Source organism: Corvus moneduloides, chromosome 14, assembly GCF_009650955.1.
Source record: "Corvus moneduloides isolate bCorMon1 chromosome 14, bCorMon1.pri, whole genome shotgun sequence".
NCBI lineage: Eukaryota > Metazoa > Chordata > Aves > Passeriformes > Corvidae > Corvus > Corvus moneduloides.
This window is the reverse complement of record NC_045489.1, coordinates 18,787,699-18,800,471: the sequence shown is the minus strand read 5'-3', so window position 1 is coordinate 18,800,471 and position 12,773 is coordinate 18,787,699. Positions and strand designations below refer to the sequence as shown.

The window sequence follows — 12,773 nt, the reverse complement described above, 5'->3', positions numbered from 1 at the left end:
GCAAAAGTCCTTTATTTTGGGAAAAAACCCTCTTCCCAGAAGCCCTGCTCAGTGACATATGGTGCCGCGGCATGTGCCAGCAAAGGTGCTCCAAAACGTGTCCCTCTGGCTCAGGAGAGGACTTGGAGTGAAACCATTCCTGTGGGGATGATATCAGTGATGGAAGGAGGAAAAATCCTCCCCCTGGTTTCGCCTGAGTGTTTGTTTGGTGGGAATCAGGAGGAGAAGTCGGAGCGAGCCTTGGAATGGCACAGGGCTGCTCCTTCCCTCCTGGCACAGCCGGGCATTGTCCCCCGAAACGGGGCACGTTCCCTGGAGGTGTAACAGCAGCAGGGCAGTGAGACACGGTGTCCCCACTGTCCCCAGGCTGGATGACGCAGAGGGAGCTCATCTGGGGGCAGGAAGGTGTTCCCTGGTGCTGGAAGAGCCGAAGATCCACCCGTGGTTCTCCCAGAGGTAAAATCAGGGTTGCAGCAGTGCTGCTGCAGGGGGTGGCAAAGGTCACCCCTGCAAGCCAGGACCTGGAAGGGGCCCATTCCAGACCCCTGGAGAGAGGCTTTTCAGGCAAATCAGCTGTTTCTCCCCAGAGACTGATGGTTTTTATCAGCCACACTCCTGCCTGCCACCCTCCAACTCCCCCGGTGCCTGGCTTTGGCATCAGCACCTCAACCACCCCAACCCACCACAGCTCTCTTCCCACCAGGCTGGGATGCTGCAGCCGGAGCAGTGCTGGGAGAATTCCCACCTTTCCAGTGGCAGCAGAGAGAAAATGGCCTCATTTCCACGGAGAATTATGCAAAGCCTTTGAATGTAGGGCTTCACGCGCTCCCCAGCGGCGCGCGGCCCCCGACGGCCCCGTTTTGGGGAGGCTGGCAGGCTCCGAGCGCTTGTTTGCCACCCTGATTAGTCAGCACTGCTAATTATAGCTGCGCTTTTCCTTCTTGGAGCTCCTCAAGCACCGTTGGAGTAACAGGGAACAACGGAGGTGCTGGAATAAGGCTGGATGCGCTCACTGCGGAAAAGATGCCGGGGTAAATACGTGGGGGAACGTTCCAGCAGCGCGGCTTTGAGCCTGACTCGGGGGTCACAAGGCAGTGAGCTCATGGATTTGTCAGCTCAGCCACAGGATGCTCCCACAGGAGGGTGGGAAAAGCTTATGGGATGCCAGGAGGTGATGACGTTTCCCCAAGGAAAAGATGTAAAGCCGATTTTAGCACTTCTGGAGGTAAAAATGACGGAGAATTGGAATTGCGGTTCTTCCTCTGTACCACCAGTGTGCCCTTAAACAGCAGCCCTTGTTCCAGCTTTGCTTCCCAGTGGGCCGGGCCTGCGACAGCCACGTCAGTAATGATTGCCACCCAGGATTTAACTTGCCACCCACTTGTTTTATCCAAAAAAGCACAGATTCTAAGGCAGGATGTGCCTCAGGTCAAGCCCTGCTGCGGGCTGGGAGCACGCAGCATCCTCACAGGGCAGTGCCACAGGAAAACCTGTCTTGTTCAGCACCAAGCTTTCTCCCAAGGGTCAAAATCCGAGGAGGACGATGAGGAATGAAGGTGGGAGACTTTTCCATGCTGAACAGCGTTGCCAAGTGAGGCTGGTGGCCTCTTGCTCTGTAATTACAGCGTCCGGCTTGTGGCTTTGTTTAGCTTGGGTCTTTGCTCCTCACTCTTAAGTCTGTAATTTAAATATAGATAAAGCATATCTGATACATGAATATTGTCAGAATGCTCCTGCAGCTACTCAGGGAGCTCAGAATATTAAACACAACTTCAAGAAGTAGATCCTCAAGCATTGAAAACAGGGTGGGCAGTGGCTCATCCTCTCATGTGCAACAGGGCAGCTCTGGGGACAGCGAGCCCTGGTTTAAAAGGGGCCAGACAATGTCATTTTTGTCACCAGAAAATCTCAGCATTCTTGGGGTACCCCAGCCGGTGCTTTGCCGATCCGCTGCACCCCTTTGCACAGGTGCAACCCCAAAAAACTCACTGGAGACATGTGGCTGCTTTTCCCTGGGCAGGAGGACCCCATCACTGGCTGAAATCCACTGGGATGTGTGTATGGAAAAGGGGCACTTCTGGAGCCAAGAGGGGTAACATCTGCCAGGGACTGGTATCTGCTGTAGGAGGTAGGAAAAGCATCCTGGGATTGTGGCAAACTTGTGCTGGGATGTGGAGGGGAGGAACTGAAGGTGGGAAGGAAGGGACTGCTGTGGGAGTGCCAGGTGTTGGAGAGGGTCTCTGCAGGGAGAGTGCAGGAGGAGTGGGGTGCTGGATGGAGCAGGACGTCCAAGGCAGCTCCAGCGAGCCCGTGGGGTTTGGGATCAGCTGGGACCCTCTGGAGCGTGTGTGTCCGTGCAAGGGGCAGCTACAGGTGACCAGGGCCAGACTGGGGCCACTGGTGTGTGCTGCGTGTGCCCATCCTCGCTCAGCCTTGCTGCCGGCTGGACCTGGTGCCCGGGGGCTGCAGCCACCGGCTGGAGTCAGCAGGGACATCCCTGCTCAGCCCTGCAGCCGCTCGCGGCCCGTCCTGGGTGGGCTCTGACCCCGCAGATCTCCGCGCACGGCCGGCGCATCCCCTCTGCCGCCACCGCTGCTTGCAGCGCCGCTCCCGCACCCCGCTCCTGCCAGGCAGAGCTCGTCGCCCGCCTCCCCTTTCCCCCGGCGGTGCGTAATTACCGGGAGCGGGAGCGAATTCATTCAGCTCCTCGCCCGGCTTTCCTCCGCCCCTTCTGATGCCGCTGCTGTCTCCCGGCTCACGGCGCTCGGTCACGCGCCCGGCGGCCCCAGGTAGATGACGATTCGAGTCCCCTGGGATGGGGCTTGGCCTGATCAGGAGCCCAGATGCTCCAAACTGGGGCGGTTGGGTTCAGCCAAAATCGCTGGTATTCGCCTAAGTATCTCTGCACATCAGGAGCTGGAAATCCTTCCCAGCGCTGAGCTGGCGGCACCGCAAAGCTCCAGCCTGGAAGAGAAAGGGGAATGAAAGAGGGAAGCTGGAGTGTTACAAAACCAGTAGGGAAAAGGGGAGAAGGTGTAGCTGAAATCCTGTGGATCCAGGAGCTGAGCATCCCTGCCTTGATGATCCTGCTCCCAAGATGAATCACGGAGCCATCTATGGCTGGAAAAATAATCGTGTCTTTGGGATTCGTTCCTTTCCAGGCTGTTCCTTTCCCAAACAGTCGGGAAGGAAGCTCTGGGGACGGGTGGGTGCTGCTGTGAGGGGACAGACCCGCACACCCAGCGTCCTTGGTGGGCAGCCCACGCAAAGCTCCCAAGGTGTTGATCCTCCTCACCCCAGCTTTTCGCTGGCTGGAGGGAAGCCCGTGTGGGGCGAAGGGTCTGGGGTGCGGCGTTTCCCTGTGGAGGGATGCCCCAGCCCCAGCTGCCGTGTCCTGGAGGCGCAGGGGGACCGGTGCCGCTGTCCTGGGCATTGTCCTTGAGGAGCGCGGAGCCACGCCGGATCACCGCCCTCCCTTCGCATCCCCGCGTCCCTCGGCACAAGCGGTAAAAATAAACCCTGCGAGGCGCCGGGGCCTGGCTGGTGCCCAAGCTGCATCCGCAGGACGCAGGTGCAGCGGGCCCGACCTTGGGGAGGTGCGTCGGGGTGGCGGCAGAGCTCATGAATGAACGATCGGCGGGGCGGGTGCGCGCACCCCCCGCGTGCCTGCGGGTGTGGATGGGGATGTGGAGCAGGGAGCCAGCCTTGTTGTTATTCTGATCACAGCGGCTCTGATTCACAGACTTGGATCATGAATATAAGTGAAGACTTTGACGTCAGAGTTGAGATTTATCAGCAGATCCAATGGGGCAGGAATATTAAGTGCAAGTCGATGCCAGCTCTCTGCCAACGCTATTAGCGATGCTCGCCGAGGAATGAGGCTTCGCACCAAGGACTGGAAGGACCGGGAAGGAAAAAAATAAAAACGGGGTGGGGGGAGCAAGCTGATCCTCGAGCATTAAAACCAGGTAAAACAACAACCCCCGGCGTGGCGGCTGCATGCGGGAAGGGGCAATGGTGGCGGCGGGGGATGGCAGCGGGCTGCGGGCACAGCCCCCGACCTTCACACCTCGGCTGCCCACCCCGGGCGGGGGGATTTGCTCCGCCGAGCAGGGCAGGATGTTGCCGCCGGCTGGGAGCATCTTGCACCAGCCTTTTCCAAAGGAGGGAAAGGCAGGGAGGAAGGAGAAACTTAACGTAGGCTGTTCCTTGCCGCTGCTTTCTCCTTCCATCAGCGGCTCCGCATACAGGCGCTGGCCTATTAACAGTGTTTATTTTTACTCACTGCACGCAAAAAAGAAAAGGCTGCGGGAGGGGGGGGGGGGGGGTGCTGAGGGGTTGCGCTATAAATAGGTAGCAAAGGTGGCCGTGCCCCGGGGAGGGGAGGAGGGGGCGGCCGGTTCTTCACCCGGTGCGCAGTGGCTGCGGACCCTGCATGGAGCCGAGCGCATGGAGGCGGCTGCGGGCAGCGGGGTGATGAGTTGTGCTCCCCTCGGGAGGAGCGGGAGATAGCGGCCAGGGGTGCGTGTGCGGCGGCGGGGACAGCGAACCGGGGGTGGGGGGGCTCGATCCCAAGGAAGCTGCAGTGGGGCTGGGGGGGGGAGCGGGCGGGGATGCGGCGGGCGGGGGCGGCCGGGTGCGGGGCGCGGTGTCCCCGGGCGGGGGGCTCCGGAACGCCGTGTGGGGCTCGGGGCGGGGCGGGGGGCTCCGGAAGGCGGTGCAGGCTCGGTGAGGGTCTCCCCGAGCTCGGTCCGGCGCTGGGCGCGGGTCGAGGTGCGGGGCTCGGCGCGGGGCTCGGGGGCTCTCCGGGGGCTCGGGGTCCGTCCCCGCCGCGCCGCCCCTCACCGCCCCCTTCTCCTTCTCTCCCCAGCGATGCTGCACGGCCCCGCCGCCATGGGGGAGCCGTGGCCGCCGCAGCCGCAGCAGCAGCGGCTCCCGGGGCTCGGCAACGCCTCGGAGCCCCCCGCCTGGCCCTCGGCGGCGGCCGGACCGGGCACGGCGGCGCCGGGCGGCGGGACCGCGGCCGCGGGGTCCGTGAGCCCCTGGGACATCGCGCTGTGCGCCACGGGCACGGCGGTGGCGGGGGAGAACGCGCTGGTGCTGGCCGTGCTGTTCTACACGCCGAGCCTGCGGGCGCCCATGTTCCTGCTGATCGGCAGCCTGGCGCTGGCCGACCTGCTGGCCGGGCTGGGGCTGGTGGCCAACTTCGCCGTGCGCTACCTGCTGCGGCCGCCCAGCGAGGCGGCGGAGCTGGCGGCGGCGGGGCTGCTGCTGGCCGCCTTCTCCGCCTCCGTCTGCAGCCTCCTGGCCATCACCGTGGACCGCTACCTGTCGCTGTACAACGCGCTCACCTACCACAGCGAGCGCACGCTGGGCTTCACCTGCGCCATGGTGCTGCTGATGTGGCTGCTGTGCCTGGGCGTGGGGCTGCTGCCCCTCCTGGGCTGGAACTGCCTGCGGGACCAGAGCGCCTGCAGCATCCTGCGGCCCGTCACCAAGGACAACGCGGCCGTGCTGGCCGTCACCTTCCTGCTCCTCTTCGCCCTCATGATGCAGCTCTACCTGCAGATCTGCAAGATCGCCTTCCGGCACGCCCAGCAGATCGCCGTGCAGCACCAGTTCATCGCCACGGCGCAGGCCACCTCCACCCGCAAAGGGCTCTCCACGCTGTCGCTCATCCTCGGCACCTTCGCGCTGTGCTGGATCCCCTTCGCCATCTACTCCCTGGTGGCCGATTCCAGCTACCCCGCGGTCTACACCTACTCGCTGGCGCTGCCCGCCACCTGCAACTCGCTCATCAACCCCATCATTTACGCCTTCAGAAACCCAGACATCCAGAAGTCGCTCTGGCTGGCCTGCTGCGGGTGCATCCCTTCCACGTTCTCCTCCAGACCAAGGACATCCAGCGACGTGTGAGGACTGAGCACGGAGCCGGAGGTGCTCGCTGGCTCTCCTCCTCCTTCTCTTTTTCCCCTCTGTCGTTATTGTTTCCTACCGGGAGGAGCCCCCCCGCCCCGGTCAGCACATCTCGTTCCATGGCAAGATGGCCAAAAAGAGGAGAAAAAAAAAAAAAAAAAAGAAAAAAAAAAAACAGGGAAAGGGAAAAAGAAGGGGGAAAGAAAGAGAGAGATTAGAATGATAATGGTTTCCTTTAGAAATGTTATTTTCTTACACATTTTATTTTTTATTTAAAAACACAAAACACCAAAAAAAAAAAAAAAAGAAAGAAAAAAAGAAAAAGAAAAGATAAAGGATCCTCGTAGGATGGCGTTTGTCTGCTCTCGGGGTAAGGAGCCAGGGGAGCCGTGGGCCCCATCCGGGTGGTCCCACGCCTCTGGGGCACATCCCATGGGAAGGCCACAGGAACGGAGGGGGTGGGGAGGGAGGCGTCGTGTCCCCCCCCCCCCCCGGCGGGGCTGGTCCCCACGCGTGGGGTGGTTGTGCCCATCCCCCTGAAATCAGGGCCTGCGATGCTATGCAATAATGGGGGGGCCGCGTTCCGCACCGCGGGGGAGGAGAGCTCCGGCCGGGGGGGCCGGGGAGGAGGGACACGGGCGCTCTCTGTGTCTCTGTGGTTTGCGAAGCACTTTGAGAACCTGCGGGGTGAAAAGACGCTTTAGGTGTGGCTTGTTTGGGCTGTCGCAGGGATGGGGGTACCCAGGGAATCCATTCCCTCCTTCCCCCCTCCCCGAAAATGTGACTGGGGCAGGGCTTGCGGTGCGGGGGTGGCGAGGGCAGCTGGGGTGCCCTGCACCCCGAAGTCTGGGAGGCCAAGGAAGGGCTCTCCTTGTCCAGCTGGGACAATGGGGTGCTGCTTTCTCCCCTTCCACACGGATTGTTTACATGGGGTGGGATTTTCGTCCAAAGAGGGGTCCGGGCTTGCTGGAGTCCCCGAGAGGGAATCACCACACGTGTCGCTGCTGATGCTGCCAGCTTACCTTGCTTCGTTAGAGAAGCGCCAGGCCCCGACTCTCCTGTACTGTGTGATGTGCTTTGTGGTGTTAGTGAGACCATGATGAAGTGTCCTTTATCCTGTGCTTTCTTTTGGCCGGGAGGTGGAATCGTGCATTCCCTGAAAAAGCAAGCAAGAATCCAAGCAGCCCCCAGAGAGATGGCAGGGCTGGGAATGGGACAGCCAGGGTGGCTCAGGGCACAGAGGGAGTGTTGCCCGGGGTCCTGGCGTGGGAGGCTTGGGAGACCCTCCAGCAGCTGAGTCTGGCACCCAAACATTCTGCTTTGCTGTAGAGAAATTGTTGTGATGTGGGAAAGGGACTTTGAACGAGGGTATCTAGTGACAGGACAAGGAATGGCTTCCCAGTGCCAGAGGGCAGGGCTGGATGGGATCTTGGGAAGGAATTGTTCCCTGGGAGGGTGGGCAGGCCCTGGCACAGGGTGCCCAGAGCAGCTGGGGCTGCCCCTGGATCCCTGGCAGTGCCCAAGGCCAGGCTGGACATTGGGGCTGGGAGCAGCCTGGGACAGCAGAAGGAATGTTCTCGCTTTGTGAGGCTGCAGAGGGTACAAAGTCACTTTAAGGCTGGATACAGACAGACCCACGTGGATTTTGTCTCTGGATCTGTGCAATGAATCTCTCGCTCCTCGGAGCTAAGTGCACATGAGAAAGCTCTGAATCTCCCAAGTGTGCCTGGGGCTTGGACTTGTTGTCTACCTGTGAAAGGTGGCCAGTCTCTGAGTTTTTATGTTTTGTGGGCTTGGGTTTGGGTTTGGTTTTTTTTTTTCATTTCCTTTCTCTGATGAATACCTTGGAGAACGGGCAGTAGGCACAATGTTGAATCAATGTAAGTTTAAAAGTAAATATATATACAAAGAAGACTAATATTTATACAAACACTTTACTCATTCTCTACACTTTCTTCTGGTTTCTTAAGCGCAGCCGGGTCCCTGCAGTTCCTCAGTGTGAAAACTCAATAGCTTAAACCCTTTTTGAAACATTGTGAGCATTTGAAATGATTTTATACAACCACCCTAGCTAGAAGACAGGATTTGTTTCTCTGGACAGCTCATTTTGTATCTTTAGATGAAAGGTAGTTTAACCAATCAGCTCTAGAGAAACCTGGACACGAAAAAAGTTGTATTTTCTTGGCTTTCCACTAAATTCCCTGTTGCTGAAGAGCTTGATTTTAACAATGTTCTTTTTAGAGTTTAGCTGCTTACTTAAAACACGTCTCGCTTTGAGGGATACATTGATAAGCTTTGCCAAAGTCAGATAAGGATCAATGGAAGAAAATATCTCCCTGTGGCCCTCCACAGCAAGAGGAGAAAGATTTGGGATGCGAGGAGCTAAAGCTGAGGTCACAGCCCCTGCCAGGCTGAGGTTAACAGCAGGTGGGGGTGTCCTCACAGGGTGCTCACCCAAACACATTTTCAGCCACTTTGGCAAAGACAAACTCTGAATTCTGGCCCCTGAGCTATTCCGTGCTCAGAGTTACTGTAAAATAATGATCGCGTTTCTTTTCATGTGGCGGTCTAGCACCTCTCTCTTTGAGATGTTAAACTGCCCGTGGAAGTCGTTAAAAACACTTGTTAGGTTTCAAGAAGAGTCTCAAGAAATCTCCTCTAAAAAAACCATTTTGATAAATTGGCATTTTTGCAGTCATTCCTCTAAATAGAAACAGTGCCATTTCCAGGTGGTTTTATCCTTTGCTGTTTTCCCTCTCCTATTTTACCAGTGGAAAGGCAGGGGGGGAAATGAGAAGCGAGGAAGAAGATAAAGAGTTTTAGGTTCACCTGCCATGCATTGCTGGAAACCTCTGACCACTTTAGTGCACCTTTGCTTCGGTGCTTTGGTTTGGGGTTGGTTTTGCTCTGGTTTCGTTTCGCATAGAGAAAACCTTGTACTGGAGAAGTTTGGAGTGGCAATGTTGGACATCAGTGAGGATGATGGACTTGGGAGCCACTTTATGCTGAACATCAGGAGAGTTAATTTAAAACCTTGAATCAGCAAGGCAGTGCTGCTGTGTAGGGGGTGGGAATGTCCTGGTGTTTGGGGCTGGCTTTGGGACATGTTTGGTGTGGAATGCAGGGCCTTTGGATGAGGTTCCAGTGCCATAAACAGGGAGCAGCTCCCAGGAATGTAATGGCATCACATGTGGATGAGGTACCAATGGTGAGGGAATCCCTGGTAAACAAAATGGGGTTTCCAGCTGGTTTTCAGTACAGTGAATCCGCTGTGGATTCACTGAGGATCCAAAACTTGGTGAAAAGAGCCCAGCAGCCCCTGTCCACCTCCTGGGCACCACCAGAAGGACACAGAGAACTGGAGTACATCCCAGTGCTCCCTGTTTTCTGGTGTTGGATGTACTGGGAGGCCTCCTCCAGGTGGGATTCTGTATTAAACCAAGATCTCTAAAAGCCTCTGATTTCCTGATTGTGCTTTCCAGCTGATACAAGGGGGCAGTGGCAGTCCTGCAAAGCACAGGGTCTTTGGCTCGTTGGAAATTTGCAGGTGTCCTTTGATTTCCATGGAGTCCCCACGGCCACTCCAGGTGGGAGGTGGAGAGGGCTGGTGGGTGTTTGCTTGGGAGGAACTCCCCGTCCTCACCCTGGCCAGGATCTTGCCACTGTATCTTCATACTCCAGGCTTTGCAAATAGATTTTGATAAAGGATGAAGGGTCAGAGCTTAGATTCTTGTCACTTCTGGACTCTCCAGGAGCTGGTCTGGATCCACAGCAGCAGAAATGGGTAGAAAACTGGTCCTGAGTGATTACAGGTGGTATCCAACCAGCCCCGAGCCTATGGCAGGGATCAGGGCAGACAGGGAAATGAACCCACTGCTTATGTGCGGATTTATTCACAGGTTTCTGGGTGTCTCTGGCTTTTCCACCACGAGCTGGTGGCCAGAATGTAGATGTGAAAAGCTTTTGGTGTTGGTGCTTGGCTGGTTGAGGGGATGAGGAAGAGAAAGAAGGAGAAAACCTTCCTGGAATACACTGTGACAAGGCCAGGGCCACTGTGGGGTGGGCTGTAAGCACAGCTGCCCTGAGGTTCGTGGAGAGGTGCCAGGGTTGGGGGGGAGCTTGTGCATTTGCAACAGGCCCTTGTCCCTGTCCTAGCACGAGAAATTTTTAAAAACCCCACAAAATTCCCCCTATTAAAATGTACAGACTCTACCAACAAAGCTGCTTAGTTTCATTTTGGGGTTTGTTTTCTTTTTCCCTTTTCCATTTTGGTCAGTTTGGGACTTGGAGCAGTGAAAATGTCTCTCTTTAGCCAACTTCGTGTCAGTAACCAGCAGTAAAGATCTCAAGGGTCTCAGTGCTGATGTGGCAGCCCCAGTCTGTTCATATCAGAGAGTTTTAATTGAAGCTCGAATGAATCTCCAAGAAACCATTACTGTTCTCATTAGGTGATGAAGTACCTCTTTCTTGTAGAAGCATCAAATTTGGCGTGGGGAGACCTTTCAAAAGCCATTGTTGCTCACTTGTATTGGTGTGTCCTGACCAGCATCGAGCCTCGAGTCGTTGTTAACGATGAATTAATCACTTCTAATTGTCAGGAGTAATTGTTGACTGCACATGGTATTTCCTTGTAAATCCTCTCGTTCATGCTCAACCTTCCCTGTGGTGAGGTGAGGCAGCTTCACCTGGACCATTTGTACCTCTTCTGTTGTCGGTGCAGCTGCCCACTCCAAAATCCCCCCCAGCCCACCCTTCCCGCTGTCCCTGCTACCCTGGGAATGGACCTTTCCCATTCCCACTGGAAAACTCTGCAATACAGAGCATTACAGAGAGCAAATGGGGTTTGCAGCAGAGCAGCCCTGAGTCAGACAGGTGCAGAGCTCTTTAGTCCCTGACTCTGAGGGATGTGCATAAATCGTCTCCAGCTCCAAGGGTAACAGTTGCCTTCACAGACTCCGTTTGATGCCAGGTGCAGCTGTGTCTGTTCCAAGGTTATCCCTTCCCAACGTGAGGATGCTGCAGCGGGCAGGGCGCTGGATGTCTGACAGCACCTCGTGTCCCTGGCTACTGAAACCACAAGCACAGGTTTATGGCCTTATTGCGGGCTCTGGGAGCTGGAAAGCAGCTGGCTCGTCCCAGGAAAAGCTTTTTTTCCAGCTGGCCAGCGTCTGCCTGAGGATGAGGGGCAGTGCTGGCTGCAGCCCTGGGCTCTGCCTTGCCTTTCCTCTGCACCACAGGGACAAGGACTGGGCTGGTGTCTGATGTCCCCTGGGAGCAGGTCAGAGCACATCAGCCTCCGGGGATAAAGAGCATCCTCCCTGCAAAGGGAATCCTCCAGCCTGGAGGCAGGGATGAGTTTCTGGTGGCAAAGCCCAGCAGGAAACTTCCCCAGAGCCAGAGCCTGCTCTGTGCTCACCCTCCTGGGGCTCTGAACCCCAGCTCACGCTGGCCAGGTTTCTGGAGTCGCTGTCAGCAGCACAGACGGACAGGATGGGAATCAACCATCCCCATTCCCTGCCTCCCATCCTACCCGATCCCCCAGGAACGAGGCCATTCCACAGCAATCAGGACAGCGCCTTGTTTTGCTGTTGGTGTTGTCATGAGCCTTTTAACTTGACTGGGAAAGTTGATCTCAAAGGAAAATGTAAGTTATCTTTCAATTATGGTTAAATCAAGCCCCTTCGATGCACTTTATGACCGAGTGAAAACAAATCAATGCTGTTATTGCACTGTATCTCTATTGTGTATAATATTATACATTCATCTGTAAGAGTAATTTATTTTTATTACTGTAAATAAAACTGTTGGAGTGATTTGTCAAGAGGATATCCAAAAATTGGGGGGGGGGGGGTTGTAAAATTAAAACCTTTGAAGATCTGGGCTCCTGTCCCAGGTACGTGCCACGCTCTGTGTGTCTGTGTTTTTATTTCAGAGTCCAGAACAGGTCTCTGCTTTCCCTCACCCGGGGTCTGGGTTTCCCCTGGGATCAGGAGGAGCTGGATGAGGACAAGAACTGCTGGAGATATGGAGGGGTTGGGAAGGAACAGCTCCTGCTGCTCGGAGCCTCCAAGCACAGACAAAGCTTTCCCATCAGCAAACCAGCCCCTGCCCTCTGATCACCCAGGCAGTCAGGGATTAAATACGCTTGGGAATTAATTGATCTTTGAGGGTTTCATTCTCCAAACGAAGGGTTTTAGAGAGATCACAGCTTTCTGCTGCTCCTTCTGTGCCCCAGCCTCCAAGAGAGGAGGGAGCATCACAGGGCTGATTAACTCGCAGCAAAGGACAAGCAGACAAGAAGCCAAACCCGAATCTATTGTAACCTCTTAAAATCTTTATTAATTTTTTTCCTTTTTTTTTTTTTTTAATTTAATTAGCACATGCATAAAGTGTCAACAGTTTGGGGTTAAGATGACATTTCTTGAACAAATGTAGTTACAAGCGGTGCCTCGGATCGCTCCAGGTTTCCTCTCTACCCTGTACAGAGGGAAGCTCGAGCTGCGACCGACGTCGTCCCTACCTTTCCATCCTCGTGTCACCACAGGCAGAACCCACAACACTGGGGAGAAATACACTTGTTCACACGTAGCAACTGGGTAGGGGAGATAGAGACGGGCAGCAACATCTACTCACCTACTGACTAAGTGCACATGGTTAAAGACCCCACCAGACAGTGAACATCTCCTTCGTTAATCTCGGCTTTATAATAACGGGAATCAATCGCGGCCTGGAGTGGGTGACCCTCCCTTGGGAAGGTGCCTGTCTCCCATCAGCTCCTTCCACCAGGTGGCAAATCTAAGGAGATATGGTAATTCTTCTGCTGTGATTAAAGAACGAGCCTTTCGCAGGAGCATCGG

The 12,773-nt window shown here is 55.9% G+C and overlaps 1 protein-coding gene across 2 annotated transcripts; it reads left to right on the top strand.

Moving 5' to 3' along the window:
* The first annotated feature begins 3,034 nt into the window (after positions 1-3,034).
* LOC116451153 (G-protein coupled receptor 12-like) lies at positions 3,035-6,423 on the top strand. 2 transcript variants are annotated; one of them, XM_032124304.1, is made up of 2 exons: positions 3,035-3,968; positions 4,871-6,423. In XM_032124304.1, exon 2 carries the CDS (start codon positions 4,873-4,875, stop codon positions 5,914-5,916), a length of 1,044 nt encoding a protein of 347 aa, XP_031980195.1. In that variant the 5' UTR covers positions 3,035-3,968; positions 4,871-4,872; the 3' UTR covers positions 5,917-6,423. The 2 variants fall into 2 exon arrangements, with proteins under 2 accessions (XP_031980195.1, XP_031980196.1); XM_032124305.1 differs by lacking the exon at positions 3,035-3,968 and adding an exon at positions 4,334-4,521.
* The last annotated feature ends 6,350 nt before the right edge of the window (positions 6,424-12,773 follow it).

What these genes read in the sequence shown, in the direction of transcription:
- LOC116451153 (XM_032124304.1), top strand. Translation starts at nt 4,873, where the DNA reads ATGCTGCACGGCCCCGCCGCCATGGGGGAGCCGTGGCCGCCGCAGCCG.